Below are 16,870 nucleotides of genomic sequence, written 5' to 3'. Positions count from 1 at the left end.
GGACAGACAAGACTGTAAAATTAGATAACTGAAAGCCACAGTGAGCTCTGGGAAAATGAAGTCTTTTGTTTTGGAAGGAAGAGTAGTGGAGAAGAGTCTAGAATGCTAAGCTGAGATCCAGAGCTTTCTTCCATCTGCTTAAGTTGTCAAGTTAAATATTGGTAGTGTCACACATGATGCCTATACCTGGTTTGGCATACTGTTTGGAGGACTAGGGGAGGCTTAATCTGTGGCTGAAATTTAAACCCCTCAGCTATTCATGTGAATAAGTAGAACCTGTTTTATCAGTGGCACTTATTTATGTACTAGTTCTGTAAGGATTCCCCTCTCCTTCTGTTGCTACAGTTGTTTTTATTTTGTAAACAGAGGATTTTTAGATTTTTTTGTAATACGAAGTGTTTTTTTCAAACAAGAAACTCTGAAAAACTGAAGTTAATTATTTGCTTTAACATGAGAGAGCCTTTAGTTTTCACACAAAAATTACTGTAATTGTATTAACTGGTCCTAATGCACTATTTAATGTGCCAGAGATATAATTTGTATCTAGATTCTTCTCAAATTCACAATAAAATGAATTTTTTACCCCAGATAAAAATTGTAACATCTGCATTCCAATTCTGTTTGGACAAAGCAAATTAAAACCGTTGCAATTTCTGCTGGTAAAAGGACACAGGAGAAAGGTGTAAGTTTGGCAAAATACTTAGCTTACTTCATGTGGAACCATTCCAGCCAAATGATAGCTTGATGGGTTTTCTACCTGGTTGGTTTTTCCTTAAATTCTGTTGCTTCAGTGGTGCTGCAATAACTGCTCGCAAGGTCGTGCTGGGAACCACATAGGGGAATTTGTAAGGCTGAAAAAAAGCTTTCAAGGTTCAGATTGTTTTTTATCAGTGCAAGGCAAGAATACATAAAGGCCAGTTGCTGGAGTTGGAAACTTCATCCCAAGTGATTGCACAGGTATGATTTTGTCTGCACTGGGTCCAGAGGGAGCAGCAAGCATAGCGTAGCATTTAGGGCTTCAGTCCCACAGCAGTGCACGTGCTGAGCCCAGCTCAGCTTTCCATGAAGCTGATAGGGGTTTTGCATTTGATCTGAATGAAGAGAGAAGATTTTTTTCTTTCATTTTGTATTGAGAATGTGATTACTTTGAGTATAAGCCCATTGCTTCATGGTAGATAATGAATTGAAAGAAAATTCATGTGCATGCTGCACATGCACTTGTATATTGAAAAAAAGGAAAGTGATGGTGTGCATACCCATCAACATTAGGACATTTGTGCATTCAGGTATCTTTTTTTCCACACAGAAATTCTACAAGTCTGATGTTGGACTTAGTGCACGAATCTGTAAATCTAGGGTACATATCCATATTTACTGTGTGCCAATGTGCGTTCCAGACAGAAGTTTGGCATTTGCAACAGCTTTGATATTCCTCTGGTTTTTTCCATTGAGTTGATTTAATGTATTGTGAGGGTTGGATATCACAGCAATGCAAAATGTGAGTGTTGTTTTTTTTAAAAGAAGTTTAAAAACCTGTGATAAAATTAAACTCTCACTAAGTTAAAGAGTGAACACAAGGGAAACATAACCCCCATTTTCAAAGGAAGACCCATGAAACACCACCTTGAGTACTTTGATCAGCTCTGAATAGGACATGGATGTGTTGGAATGAGTCCAGAGAAAGGCCATGAAGATGATCAGAGGGCTGAAGCATCTCTCATATAAAGACAGGCTGAGAGAGTTGGGGTTGTTCAGCCTGGAGAAGACAAGGCTCCAGGGAGACCTTGTAGCAGCCTTCCAGTACCTAAAGGGATCCTCCAAGAGAGCTGAAGGGGAACTTTTTACAAGGACATGTAGTGATAGGACAAGGGGTAATGGCTTCAAACTGAGAGATCATTGAGTTAGGTAGGTATAAGGAAAAAATTCTTTACTGTGAGGGTGATGAGACACTGGAACAGCTTTCCCAGAGTTGTGGATGGAAGCATTCAAGGCCAGGCTGAAAGGGACTTTGGATAACCTCGTCTAGTGAAAGGTGTCTGGGTGCATGTCAGGGGGGTTAGAACTAGATAATCTTTAAGGTCCCTTCCAGCCCAAACCATTCTATGATTCTATGAACACCTGCTGAATAGTTGCTTCCAGTATGAGCCCTTGGAGTCTTTCCCTGGCTTCTGCATCCATCCAACACAGATTATTTGCTTAAATTTTATGCTGCTGTTCCCAACATGTAGGTTGCCTTTATGTCTGTTCTTTATCAATCTGATGATGAGCTCCATTATTTGTTTTCTTCATGTATTTACATTATTTGTGATTTTCACTGTGTGCTTTATAAGGAGTTACGACTTGAGATTTGAACTGCTTCTCTCCTCGAGGGAGAAAGAGAAGGATCCAGGGAGAATGCAGGGTATTTTACTTATAATGGACAAGCTATTCATTTATACTCAAATTAAGTACCATTCTGGTCATTAACCTTTGCTTTCATTCTTAATGATATTTTTTGTTGTCTAGACAGACTATGTTTTCTTTGGCTTTGCACAATGAACTTCAGCATTTTTGAAGTATTTTTTACATGTCAAGGAAAAAATTATCTGCACTACTGAAAGTGTTCAGAATAGATACTGTGATTAAGTAGCTAGTAATCTAGGAATTACAAGACATTCCTGTGGAACTGACTGAGCTTTGCACAGAACCCACAGGCAGAGAGTAGGTACATGCAGACAGGCTGGTTCTTGTATTAAGGGAGGCAACATGTGGAGAGAAACCGGATCATAAGGAATGTGAAGAGACCCACTAGTATTTGCTAGATGAAAAAAAGCCTCCTTCGTGCTTAATTAAATATTCTAGTATCTATTTTGGATTATCTGCCTCTATGTAAAGTAGGTGTTTTTTGAAAGCTTTGAATTTTAAAAATCAGATGTTTGCTTTGAGGTTTTTTTCCCCACCATAATGTTAGTGCTAGGTTCATAGAAGTTTGAGACAGCAAACAAACTTTCAGGTGCATAGAAAAATGTGTATTTTTCAGTGCAAAGCATTAACAGAAATGATCATCATTATATTCAGGGTATTTCTCTGTTAAACTGCAAGTGCTGATGTGAGAGTTTGCCAGGCATGTTTTCCAGGAGAAAATACAACCAACTCCAGCTTTCAGCCAAAGTAGCCTGGGCACACATGAGAACAGTGACAAGACTGTAAGCACCAAAAATCTTTTAAATTTGTGATGATGTGTAATATTAAGAACTTACCAAATCTGTTTACCCTGTCAGCCAAATTAAGAGTATGCAGTTTTTTAAACCAGGTAGTTCTTTCCAAAGTTTAGGGATAAGAAAAACAACTAAACTTTGCTTCCTTGTATACACACTAGATAAACATAGGATGTATGTAGGGATTAAAATTAGTAATCAGCTATAAAGTATTCCTTGCTTGGGGCTCGTGATGCTAGACCACATAGTGGAGTTATGCTCTGTAGCTCACTGGATTTCTTACTGCTCTCCTGATATTTACTGTGAATGTTCTAATGAATAAAAATGTAATACTCCTTTAAGACATCTCTTCCTGGGATTTTGCTGTGTTTACATGCATGTTTACATGCTGTAGGTAACTTCCTTTGATATTACTTCTGCAGCTTTATTTAAAAACAGCCTTTTTCTTCTGTTGTAGGTTGAATGCCATATGGGAGTCATGAATTAATTTTAAATATCGTTAGGCAATCCATTAATGACACAGATAAAAAGTACAGATCCTGCAAACATTCCCTTCTTGTCTTGATTCTGAAATTATTTCCATAAGTATATAAAGAATAGAAAATACACATATATCATGAATTTCTTTAAATAGTGGACAAAAAGATACCCAGCCCTTTCTGTTGCAGTTCTAAAACTATTTTGCCTACCACAAATGTAAAAAAATCTGATGCTCTGAATTTCGTCTGAAAATCTTTTTTAGCTACATCTCGCATCTCTTCTGAACTATGTAAAGCAGCCAGTGGAATGTATAAATTACTGTTTTGCATTGATTCAGGCTTTCTGTTGTGCTGCTGAGAACAGGATTAAGTATCTAATGGGAACAAGAGAGAAATCTTTCAATTTCTCTTACACTTCTGTGCTATGAACAATGGCATTCCTAAACTGCAAGGGTACGTGACTTTCAATGGGACTGATGGCAAGTGGTGTAGTGGCTGAGAGCCCTTGGTATGTGAAAAGCACATGTAGACACCTGTGACGTGCCGGATCAGAACAGGACTCCACAGTGGACAGTGCTGAGGTGCTCCCTTTGGAAATGTTCAGCTCCAAATGAGTATGAACCTAGTGTCAGTTCTCTAGTTTAAAATCATCTGTTATCTGAGTGCATGCTGAAGTCTAGGTTTTAGAATAACTTGTGTACAGCACAAATAGTGACCACTTAGGATTTGCTTCTATTGTGATTGTGTGTGTTTGAATCATAATTATATTACATATGGGTCTGTGTAAATTGCTATTTCTGTCAACAAGTTTGGGGAGGGTTTTTTTGTTTGTTTGGTTGGTTTGGTTTGTTTGGTTTTTTTCCTCTAATCCTCTGGCTGCACCTCCTTTTTTTCCCAATTCTCCTTCCCATCCCACCTGATGGGGTCGAGGTGAGTGAGCAGCAGCGTGGTACTCAGTCGCTGGTGGGGATTAAACCATGACACACACAACACCCCATATAATGGAGACAGTGATGGTACCAGTGTGGTACCCGTGGCTCTTGTGCTCTCTGTTACACTTGGCCTTGTGATTCGGCTTTCCTGAACCTCCACTCTCTGCTTTCTAAAGCTGTGGTGTGTCACCATCATGTTGTGCTGAACCGCAGTCTTCTCCTTCCTTGTACCTGGCCAGGGGTAGTTTGAGCTGAGAGGGGATGCCTGCATCAGCCTGTTGATCACCGATGGTATCCTGCATCACTAAAATTTTAAAGGCTGTAATGTCTTACTAGTAGGAGGGAGGCCGTAGCCAAACTGTGTACACTTGAGCTTCATGCCCTGAAGGGAACTTGAAATCTAGTTCTAAATTCCTCCAGCTTTATGGAGTAATTTTTGTTCATTGTCAAGTTTTGGTGTGCAGGTTTGTTCTGCTCCTTGTTTTCTTTGTGCAGCTTTTGCAGTGTGCTCCATTAGCTGTGCCAACACACGAAGCAGAAGGGACAGGAGGGGCTGCAGAAATTGGCTTAACCAGTATAGCCAAATATAAATGCAGATGGTGTCTTTAGTAAGGCTGTTTGGCTGTGTATTTTGCTGTTCATTTAAATTAATTGCGGACACTCAAGAGGCCCAGGAATGTTGATTGTTCCATATAAAAGTGGAGTTAGTTACATCTTGTGGAAATGTACAGAAAAAAAGACTTTCTCTGCTTTTTTCTTTTGATGGCTTGCTCTTCTCTGTTACACTTAATTACAAGGACCTGATAGCTTCCACCCAGCTGTTGTGGCTATCCCACTGCTATAATTATAACACTATTTGTACTTCACTTTAGTGTCTCCTTATGCTCCTTCTCTAGGATGCTACTAAAGTTACGCAGTTTCTTTGATTCTTTGAGATAAAAAGAACCTACTTACCTAATTCCAGAGTGCATTTTTTCCAGAAAATACCAGATTTCACCAGCTGCAAGTGTTAAACCAATCTGAACACCTTATTGAGTTGGAGGGGCTAAAAGAAGGTGATATTTCTTACTGGTGCTTCCGGTATGTCTTTCCCAAACTGTGAAAATTAAACTTCCACTGTGTAAGTCAAAGCTAGCCACTCATGAGTAATGGTCACTCTTTGCATTATCAGCAAAAGTGTCTTGGTGTTTGGAAAGGTTTCTGTCAGGCATCACAGTTCTGTAAAAGCTGCAAGTGTATGGAGAGGAAAATCAATTTTGATACTGAAGTACTGGGAAGGGTGGGAGACAGTAGTTTCTTACTCAGTAAATGTGTTGCTTGTGCACTGTATTTGGTGCAGTGGCTTACGAATACTTGCTACTTCTGTGAGCCCTATCTTTTAGTCAGTGTAGTGGAATATGTTTCTCTCCTGCATGACCAATAAATGTTTGAGAAGTCCCAGTGAATTGCCCTAGTGAAGCTCATAGTAAGACAACAGGATTTTGCAGCTGTTACTGTTTGGCTTATGGTTGTTCGTGATTACATCCCAAAAGGAAGGAACTTCACTCTGAGCTGAAGGATGGAAGATTGGATAGGGTCACTGGAAAACACAGTTTTCACTGCTGTAAATTGACTGCATTTGGGGTCACCAAGGTCAGTATCAGCACAGAAAGGCATTTTGCAGTTCCAGTGTATCTTGTACAGAACTTAAAATTGACTTACCAATTAAGCCAGTTCTTGAAAGACCGAGGTGATGTCTTTCTCCTAATTTTTAGAGGACGGAGGAATTGGTAGAAAATCTGTGGAGATTTCAAGGACTTTTCTCTAACCTGCAACTCACATCTCTGTTTCCTTTACAACTTACAACTTATTTTACTGAAATGCACACTTGGAAGACTTGCATTTAGAAATGTGTGGCATGACTTCCAAGTCATTTTCCCATTGCCCATGTCAGAGCAACAGAACAAAGGTTGAGACAGCTCTCTGCTTCTTAGGTCAGTTCTTTGTGACATATCTTTGCAATATGAAAAATAATACCCCTGAAGTCTTTTACCTTTTTTTTTCCTTAAGAAAGAAATGAATTTTTTAAGCAGTATTTGGAACATCTGTTTCTGATAACTCTAGTTTGAACCCAGATCTTTATAAGAAGTTCTGCTCTGGGGTTTGTTTCATTATTTCCAGTGTCTTTACTGGAAATAATAATTAAATCAAGGTGGGTTTTTTTTGAAAGTAGATTTAAAATAATATTGGTGTTGCTGCAAATTGAAAATAGAAAGTTTTATTTGCAAATAAAACTTCCACTCCTGTGTAAAGGTTGCATCGTGTAGTTCACTCTGGCAACTGCTAACCAAACAGGCCACAGAAGTGGTCTACATTTTCTAGAAGAAAATAGGTATTGAATGAATTTAAACTCATGCATGATCCATTATGCACTTGACCAGTTAGTTTCAATGTTCACCTGTGAAAATAATCTGATGACTAGCAAACCTGAGAGCTTGCTTTATCTTCACTTAATCTCCATCCCACATGCTTAGAGGATGTTCAGGATCCCTCAAAAATATGTAATGATGATATAAATAGACCATTAAATTCTCTTTGAGGAGACACATAAGATAAGAAACTAAAAGAGGAAGGGACACACAACTAATGGGAGTCAAAAACTGAATATTTTTTCTGCTGTCTCTTCTACAGAAAAAAAAAGACAGGTCTCATTTGAAAATGGGATGGGGAGAAGCTGAGAAATGAGTCTCTCTCAGGCACATTTATATATTATTATGTGATTCATTATGAGCACTCTGGAAGCTCAGTGGCACCAAGATAGTTCTGGAGATATTAATCTAAAGAGGGCTGTACTTTGTTATGGTTAAACCCTTTCATAAAGGGTAATTGAACTCATAAGTTTTTAGTTGTTCTTTTGAATATATTTAATCTTGATTAGGGCTTGCAGATTTATTGTGCCTTCAAGTACTGAATAAAAAAGTTAGTAGCTAACTTGGGAGTTTTTTCTTGTTCTCTTGCTTCTTCTGAACAGTAAAGAGGCAGAATGTCATGCAGGTAATTGCACTAGACTGAATGGATTGCCCTCGGGTGCTGGAAAAGGTCTAAGTCTATTGCAAGGCAAAATGATTGTGATGAATGGGAAACAGAGGGCCTGTCAAGGGAGTAAATCAGTTAGTGAGTCAATGGAAATGGCTCTGATAAGTGAATGGATGTCAGTATTAAATCAGTTGGTGGAAAACATTGTTACACTCTGGGACTAGGATAAACATTTCAATAAAATACAGGATAGATGTTTTAGTTGAGTTGAACTATGATTTTCTAGTCAAGCAATTAGCTTTCTAGATTATTGCAGTTTTTTGTTTGTTTGCTTGCTTTTTGGCTTTACTTGAAGAGAAATACAGTGATCCCCACTTCTTGTGCTTGCTTTTGTATCTTTGCTGGCAGATAAATTGGCATGATATTTATTCTGCAGTAGTAACAGTATAGTACCTTTAGTGTGTATGCTAGTACCACAACTTTGCTACTGAAATAAAAGCATTAAAGGCAAGTAATAAATGTCATTTTGTTAGACTGCCTTTGTTCCATGTAGCTTTAGTTGCAATGAAAATTACCAGGCTTAGAATGCTTCTTCTATGTGCGTTATTTCTTGATGTAGTTTACCAGTCAGTGCGACAGAAAATATTCTTGTTTTACAGTTAGGCTCTAGTTATTCTCCTTTTCTCTGCATAGTTAATAGTTAAAAGTTGCTATGGTAAAACTGCATTATGCAGTTACAAGAGTATTCATAAATGATAACAGAAGTTGCATGACATACAAAAATATGCCATGGAAAGTAGTCAATATTATAAGGATATTGCAATTTATACAGTTCTTCGCAACTGAAATAAACTATCCTCTATTCTACTGGCATGTCAGTTAAAAAAAGAAAAAAAAAATCACGCACCCACTAAAAACTGAAATGAGTGAGATTTGTTTGAATCTCAGAGTAAAATTTGTCCCCAGTACAGCAGACAATTTTTACAGGAGGACAAACTTCCATCCCTTCATGTTCCTAATGGCAGGGACTTTTATCAGGTATGCAAATAAAGCATGAGTCCATTTTCAGTTTTCCTTTGTCTTCATCCCACCACAGGAGGATTTTCTCCACCTGTCAGTAACATCATCTCATTAATCAAGATACAAACTTGAGGATCTTACACTTTTTTGTATGCTGTATTTATTTGCTGTGGTGTGCTGGATGAGCCCTCATCCCAACAAAATTTCTACTTCTGTTTTAATATTTAAATTAAGTAACATTTAGTTTATTTAAAAAAAGGCTAAAGAGCTTTAAAGTATGTATTACAAATGGTCATATGTCACATGAGAACTGACATTTCTAAATACTTTTAAAGCATTTATATTCAATATCCCGCATTCCCCTCTTCTGGGGGAAGGCACATAACTGTCATAAGACCACTGTATAAGACAGGTCACAAGATAAAAGGCAAAGTGCAAGGAGAAGACATTTTGTAAACTGATGCAGTTGCTGCATGAACAGGTCCTTCTCTTTATCTTAGGATTCATCTTAGTCGTTTGTATTTGAGGCCGTGACAATCTCTGAGCTACTGCAAAGGGGCACGTGGCACTCTCCATCAGTGAATGCTGGCTCCTGCATTCTTAGCTTACAGTTGCCCCCTTTCTCTGGCAGTCTTGGCTGTATTTTGGAGAAAGTATGGAGAAATGGAAATGCTATTTCATTTTTTAATGTTCTTCATGCTGCAGTGTCCCAGTTTCCTATAGATACCCCTTTGCTGTACTTTGCATGTGTATTTTTCATCATGGTTTCTGATATCAGTATTCCATTATAGACTTCCTGCTGCACAGGAGAACTTGATTGACTGTTACTGTAGCTTTTGTTTTCCTCTTGTTGGCTGGCTATGTTTTCTCCTTTCATGTGGTATCATTAAATCAGTGAGTTGGGCATCTTATCGCAAGTGATCCTATTCAACTCTTTTAATATCCCCTGTTTATTTTTAGTGTTGCTAGATTAAATGGTTCTATAACTATATTTGTTCAGAGGCGGTTTCAGGGATGCTAATTACATTGATAACAGGTGGGAATTCCCATGGGATTTTTTCCAAATGTTATTTCTGTTTCTTGTTTCTTTACAAAAGTAGAAAGTATTGCCTATAGAACACTGATCTATAGCTGTGGAGAATAGTAAAAAACCTGAAGTTTATGTGATTGCCAGTTTCTACACAGCATTTAGTGGAAAACGCAAATTTTCTTTTTGGTATGATTTGGGAGACTGCAATGCAGCAGAACATTATGCTACAGAAAGCTCTATTATGTCGTATGAATAGACAGACATATTGTCAAGAGTTTTTTTGACCCATTTAGATGTATATGGAAAGCACTTCAAATAACTAAGCAGAACCAGCTAAGGAAGCAATAAAAATGAATAATAGTGCAGTATAGTAAACACAAAATGGGCTAATTATAGTCTGAAATCAAATACTGTCATTGGATTTCCAAATTTTTAGTGTGCAGCTGTTCATTCTGGCTCTAGAAGAGAACAGGAATTGTAGTCTGCAGCAGAAGGAAGCTTGTTGTGCAGAGGATCCAATACTGTATCTTTTGTGATCCCAACTGGAAATGACATTGTAAAGATAATGCAATATAGATTCAGCCAGATTTACTGGCATTTATTTGTGGACCTCGTCAGCTTTTTCTCTTTAGCTCTCCTCTTTCTTCTTCTGTTTGCCTTAGTTCTTGCCTCCCACAATACTTTGTGAATATATATGATAGGTCATCTTCTTGAGTAATTGTCAGTGTGGTTAACCCTTTCACTTTGTTACAGACTCTAAAGGGCATTTTGAATTAATTTTCAAACCTAAAGCATTCTGTAGTCTTTTTCCTTGTATTCTTGTTATTTGTTAAAATCTTTTAACACTATAGACTTAGGTTAACCTTCTGGTTTTCTGGTTTAAAGTTCAAGCCTTCATCTAGGATAGAGCTTGGGACATTGAATTCAAAAAAGTTTCAGTTATACTCGAATCAGTCCCTGTGTTTATAATATGCCTTTGCCACAAGTGGCACCACTTCTTATCAGACTAGTGGGGTCTAGGTAGTCCTTGAAGCAACGCTACAGCCCCCAGATCTCAATGCTCAGCAAATACACATCTCTCTTCTCAACAACAGACAGCGATCTTGTAGCTTATCAAGTGTGAGACTGAAATTCTGGCTTAATTCTTCAGGAAACCTCCTGTATAATTTTGTTCAACGTTTATGGTTTTCCATTCCTCAGCACTAGATGTTAAGAAAATGTCTATAACAAATTTCTGTACCTGCAAGTGTAAGAAAGTTGTTCAGATCTGGTCATGAAGTGTTTCGGTATTATGGTAAAAAGATCCTGAGACTCTATAAAAAGAATAAACATGACGAGGTCTGGACTTCTGTGTCCCCTTCCTTAATTTAATTTTCAGTTATATTCTTTTGCCTATTTTGAGTAGGCGAAACCCAAAGGTTTCCCTGCTTCCCTCATGGGGAGTATGAAAAATAGGAGGTTGTTAATTTTCATGTTTCTCAGTAAAGTTTAAAAAAAACCAAACCAAAACCAATTTCATTATTGCATAATTTTGAAGCACTGTCAGAGTACTAACTGGTATTAAATCCACAATATGTGTTAAGTTCCCTGTGGTTTTTGTAAAAATGACACTTGTGAAGGATCTAAATAGATTCTGTTTGCTTTATAGGTGGTGGACTGTGCTTGGGACGAACTAGTCAAGATCTATACTCCATCATGTCTGGCAGGTCCTGTTTAGAAGAGAAGATGATCTGACACATCAGGAACCTTTCTCTCTTCCCCTACAACCAGGCTTGTGCTAAAGTGTCAACAGTGTCACTAATCTCAGTGTCTCTTTATAAGTAAAACTGCTTGAATGGAGTGTTGTGCACTTGAACACGTGGAGCCTTTTGGGCTTGGTTTACTGTACTTGAACTAGCAAAATGTTCCACAGCTGCTCAATGGCTGAAGAGTGGCGTAGCAGATATCAGTGCTGTCTTCAGAGTTGAATCACCAACACGAGTTTGTGATCTGTCTGGCTAATAATGAGAGCAGAGGCCTGAGTCTTCTTGTTCCTTATAAAGATTAAAAGTAACTGGCAGTGTATTTTGATGTAATGTCACTGTAGAAAAGAAAGGAAAGGAAGAGAAAATAAAGGCTTTTTACTGTAAAGTACTGTAATGTCAACTGAAGTTTGTATCACCAGGATGCATTTATATGTTTTGCTGTGAGTCACGTTGCATTATTTTCTTTTGCAATATGATGAATACTCTTGATCAACAGTAAATGTCATAGTTAATAGCCAGCTAATATGTTTGACCTTTTTGATTGCCGCTTCACAAAGATATTAAAGATTATTTTCATATCTTTTTCCTTTAGAGCTCTTTGAGTAAAACAGTTGATGAAGTTATGTAGAAAGACACTCTGATAATAGAGAAAATGGTTATGGAAAAATGAAATATACACAAAACTAATTGGTTCACAATCCCCAAGATTTAGAGATAGGGCAACCATCTCTTCTATTAGACTTGTCTTCTATTTTCACTTAAAAAGTTTTTCCAAGAAATAGAAGAGGAATGTGGCCATATATCCAGTGTTTCTGGACCTCTGACAGCCTGGCCAAAGTGAGAACTGGTGTCCAGACCAGCTGAACATATATGCATGCAGATTAATGGTATGATGTAAGCGTAGCAGATCCAGCCACCATGGCCAAACTATTGCAGTTACTAGAATATGCACAACATTTTCTAGGTATGTTGAATACTTTGCATTCCCAGTTTGACCCCTCAGCCCACATGCTGGTACTTCCATCTAAGTTTTCTGGGGCAACTAGAGATGTTCACTTGTTATGTTTCTCCAGACACCTTTGAATAGTGTTTTAGGATCCAACTGTGATAGTACTGCAGCACTCATTGGTGTATGTTAGCCTTCTCTCCTGGTTTCCTGCTAGCCTTTTTTTTTTACCTTCTTAAAGCTGTCTCCCTTCTGCTGTTAACCCATCTCAACTATCATTACCATCGAAAGACTCTTTGCAGGTTGGGTCTTTGCAGATCTCTGGTCAGGTTTTCATAGTCTGCTGTTAATAAATGCTCTACCCTTCTGGGTTGCAGCACTCATAGATCAACCAATAGCAGACACTGCTGGATCTGCTGGATGCTTTGAAGCAATGAAGGAAAGAATTCAGCTGAACTAAGACCTCCAAGCTGCAAGGAAAGAATGATTGTTCTGTCTTGGAGAAAGAGTCAGGGAACTAACATGTTGCCACAGGGAGACATGCATATATTGATGTGGTGTATAGGGCAGGACAGGAAGAAACTTTCTTCTACAACATGATAATTTGGATCCCAATAGGATCTTGTATTTTTCGTGGTCAATGCAAACTGCCCACAGATTGATGTCCTTTTGAGCTGCATTAATAACAAAAAATAGATTTTATCTTTTTTTATGACAGTGTGCTGTACCAAATCCCAAACATTTACTGCACTTTAATTCTGTGTGCTGAGGAATAATGTAGAATAAAGCTGTGCTGCATGCAGCTTTCAGCAGTACCATGGGCCATGAAATCTAATTTTAGGCATTAAAATTGATTATTTCAACTTCAATAGTTCCTCCACTCCTGTTTTATCTCCCTCTTCTGCTTCGATTACAAGTTACTTGTCTAAGTGGAACATTTTGGTGGCAGGTGTGTATTTTATATGCCCATTTCTGGGGGGACACAGGGAGTGGGATATTCCAGAATGCTGCCATAGCCTATCAGTTGGAAGGGCAAGTTTAGAAAACCTAGCGCAGGGGGAAAAATTAGGAATTCTGAACATGCACACTCAGCACATGGGTTAAATCTTCCCTCAACTGCCTTCTCTCCCCTCATGTCCTGGTTAGCTTCAGTGCTGAGGGTTGCTGTATCCGGATTTAATTCTCTTGAAAGATGAGCACATCCAGAAGATGCACATAGTAAATAAAAACTGTGGCCTTTAATCTTCCTGTGTGATCTTTAAATGATGAGAATGTGCTGTAATATTTCTGCACTGTAACAAAAGAAACAATTTGGCAATAGTTGTTGCTGATTCTTAATTCTCAGGGAATATTTGCTATAGTTGTTTTGAAGAAATACATCTTATTTTATGACCAAAATACTAGCTTCCAATCTTTTTTTTTCGTTTAGTGAAATGGTTAACAACAACAATCTAAAAGATGTAATGTGTTCTACTTTCAAACTTGCTGCTGTGAAAGATTTTGTTTTATTGAAGTCTGGATTTCTGTTTGGTTCAAGAAACATACTGATTAATCAAGTTCTAAAGGCGTGGATTGTTGTTCTGTAATGCTATTAAATTAATTGCACACGGTATCTTTGGCTATACTCTTGTGTTCACTTTCCCAGTTAAGAAATGTTGTTCAAAAAGTAAATGCAGTGAAAGATACTGCGAGTATTTTCTAAGAAGAGTATCATAATCATGTTTTATTTCATGTATGAATACTGGGTGATGGTCACATTTTTACCCTGTACCAGTAAAGACCATACTTTATGCAACTTTTCCTAGCTGTGTGTCCCACCAGATCTTCATTTTCATAAAGGAAAGCTATTTTAAATTATTCTTTGTGTCTGCTTGTGCAGAGTATGTGTCAGTGATGAAGTGATCTCTTTCTTCTAGCCAAGTACAGGGCTGGCCTCAAATTTTGCTGTGTAAGCAGAGTGTACTGTGCCTTTCAGTAGTACTGCTCAGCTGTGCTCAGGGTCATGGGATGGGGAATGGATACAACTCTGCACAATTCTTCCCTGATAAACCTCATGGTTGCATTAGACTCTAATTAAAGCAAATTTTCCATTACACTTTTTATGGAGATCTTTACCATTTTCATCCAAGAAGCCATTATAAAAAAACTATGCCCTTAGGAAGACGCCAATTTGCTGCAGATTTTTTTTCCTCTCACCCGTGTCATTGTACCTAGGTTAAATGCAGAACTAAGCATAATTTCCATCAAAGGATGAGAGTTAAGGTGTCATAATCATCTCATAAGGGTAAGGAACCACAGAGCCATTCATTGCTATGATCTGTGCCCCACTGCCAGGCCAAAACTCTTCAATAGAGTCAACATATGAACCGAGCAGCCACTGTTCCCTCTGGACACATGAACAGCCAGTGGGGGGGAAGTACCTGCACTGCAGTGTCACCTCTGATGATGGCTCCGTGTCGCTTTATTCAATTCCTCCCCAGTGAAGAGCAGAACACCTTTTCTGACTGTGGAGCGCTGGAGAGACAGTGGGAGACTAGTACTGAACCTGGCCTTGGTCCATGTTGAGAAAGGGGTGGTTTGGCAAGGGACAACAGCTTCCCCTCCACCCCCCTTTCCTCTCTATAGACAAGACCAAAATTAGGAGTACCATGAGAGATATTGCAAGAGAAGCTGCCCTTACAGCACAGGTGAGTTCCAAAAGATAGGACTTGGTACCTGAACACCTGACTTTCCAAACCGGGTATTGGTGCAGCCTCTCCTTGAGTTCTCCATTCAGTTCTGGGCTCCACATGGTAAGAAGGCTGTGAAGGTCCTTGAATGCATCCAGAAGCATACCTCAAAGCTGGTGAAAGGGCTGGAAGGCATGTCCTGTGAGGAGAGGCTGAGGGCTTTGGGCTTGTTTAGTTTGGAACAAAGCAGACTGAGGGGCAACGTCATCCCTATCCACTTGCCCTCCTCGGGAAACAGTAGAAAGTGAAGTGCTGATCTCCTGATAAAGGAAACATTTCTTTACCAAGCAGGCATTCAAACACTGGAACAGGCTTCCTGGAGAGGTTGTCGATGTCCCAAGCTCGTCAGTGTTAAAGAGGCATTTGGAGAATGCCCTTAACAAAATGATTTAATTTTTGGTCAGCCCTTAATTGGTCAGGCACTTGGACTAGGATGATCATTCTACATTCCTTACAAGTGAAAGAGTCTATTAAAATTTTTATGTTTCTGGTACATTTGTTTCTCTGTTTCAGTCAGGGAAATATTTAGCCTCCAAAGCAGTTTTGCAGCCTGATACTCTGCAATGTCAGAGATTCACTTCTCTAGTGATAATTTCACTGCTGAGGTGACAAAATTGTTTCTGCCAGAGGATACACTCAGGCATAGTCCAAATTACTACAGTATTTCCAGAAAGCACAGTTTGATTTTTTTCCATCTGCACTTACTTGGCAGAAGGAGTTTGGGTTTTTTCTCCCATATGCAAACACTGTCAAGGTGATCCACACGTTCCTTTAAATTGTGTTGCATGTGGGCTTGGGGTGAGTCCAAATAGAGGCTGATGTAAATGTATTGGCACATTTCTTCAGTGTGTTCTGCAGCCAGACTTGGTCTCCAGTACCTATGGTTTCCTTTCCTGCATTACCAGTTTTCATCTTCAGGCACTCATACTTAATGAGTACCTCATTTCGTTTTGAAAACCTTGCCCTGTCTCCTTTACCCTGCCTGTCCTGATGAGAGAAATTGAACATGTATGATGTTAAAAGAAGACTCAAGATTATAAGGCAGCTCTGAATAAAAGAATAAAAGTTTTTCCTTCCCTTGTCTTGTCTGACACTGCAGGAGACTGGTAGAGAGGACTGGTTGCCCGAGAGAACTGCTTTTGCTTTGCCTTTTACTTAGTCGATACGGTCTATTGCCCTCTCCTGTTAAAACCTTCCTCTGGAAAGCCGAGAGAAGCGATCAGCTGATTTAAACTTTACCAGGCTTTGAAACATCAATTTTGAAAGCTGCGTGGCTACCAGTTTTTAGTGACTTCTCAAGGCAAGTTCCTCTGCTAGAACCCGGTTCTCCCTGCTTTTCTTAACAGCGGTTCCCGTCTCTCTGGCGTTGGGAGCCTGAGAAGGGGCTGCCTTGGACGAGCCGGGGGCGGCCGGGTACCCGACGCTGCGAAGCGGCGGGGCTGTGGGAGGGATGCTGCCGGAAGGCTCGATAGATGCTTCTTCCCGGGGGGCCGTAGGCTTTTGGGGAGTAGGAAAAGCGGTACTCCCTGCTTGAGAACGCGCGGGCCTGCACTGATCTCCCCGCTCCGGGAGATGCGGGCTTTCCCGCGGCTCTTCCACGTTATTTTCGGGCCGGTGGTACTCCGTCGCGGGCGCCCCGCGGCTCTCCCCCGCGTGGAAAGCACCTCGGTGGCCGCTCCCGCTGCCCGTTTTCCAGCACCCGACCGGGGTCGGGAGGGCTTGCGGACGGCGGGGGGGCTTCCCATTCCCGCTGAGCCGGGCGTCCTCCGGGGGACAC

General features: G+C 39.6%; 1 protein-coding gene across 2 annotated transcripts in view; it reads left to right on the top strand.

Annotated features, from left to right (window-relative positions):
• Positions 1-13,976, top strand: part of PEX7 (peroxisomal biogenesis factor 7) — a 49,947-nt gene extending 35,971 nt beyond the window's left edge. For both annotated transcript variants that reach the window (XM_042017462.1, XM_042017460.1), the window contains exon 10: positions 11,322-13,976. In XM_042017462.1, the coding sequence (XP_041873396.1) occupies positions 11,322-11,390 (69 nt within the window). In that variant the 3' untranslated portion in view covers positions 11,391-13,976. The remainder of the gene's footprint in view (positions 1-11,321) is intronic.
• The last annotated feature ends 2,894 nt before the right edge of the window (positions 13,977-16,870 follow it).

The sequence above is a fragment of the Corvus kubaryi genome, unplaced genomic scaffold (genome assembly GCF_017639235.1).
Source record: "Corvus kubaryi isolate FWS band 111438036 unplaced genomic scaffold, C.kubaryi_AGA036_p1.0 split3-73, whole genome shotgun sequence".
NCBI lineage: Eukaryota > Metazoa > Chordata > Aves > Passeriformes > Corvidae > Corvus > Corvus kubaryi.
Note: the sequence above shows the minus strand (reverse complement) of the source record. Positions and strands in the feature narration are given on the sequence as shown.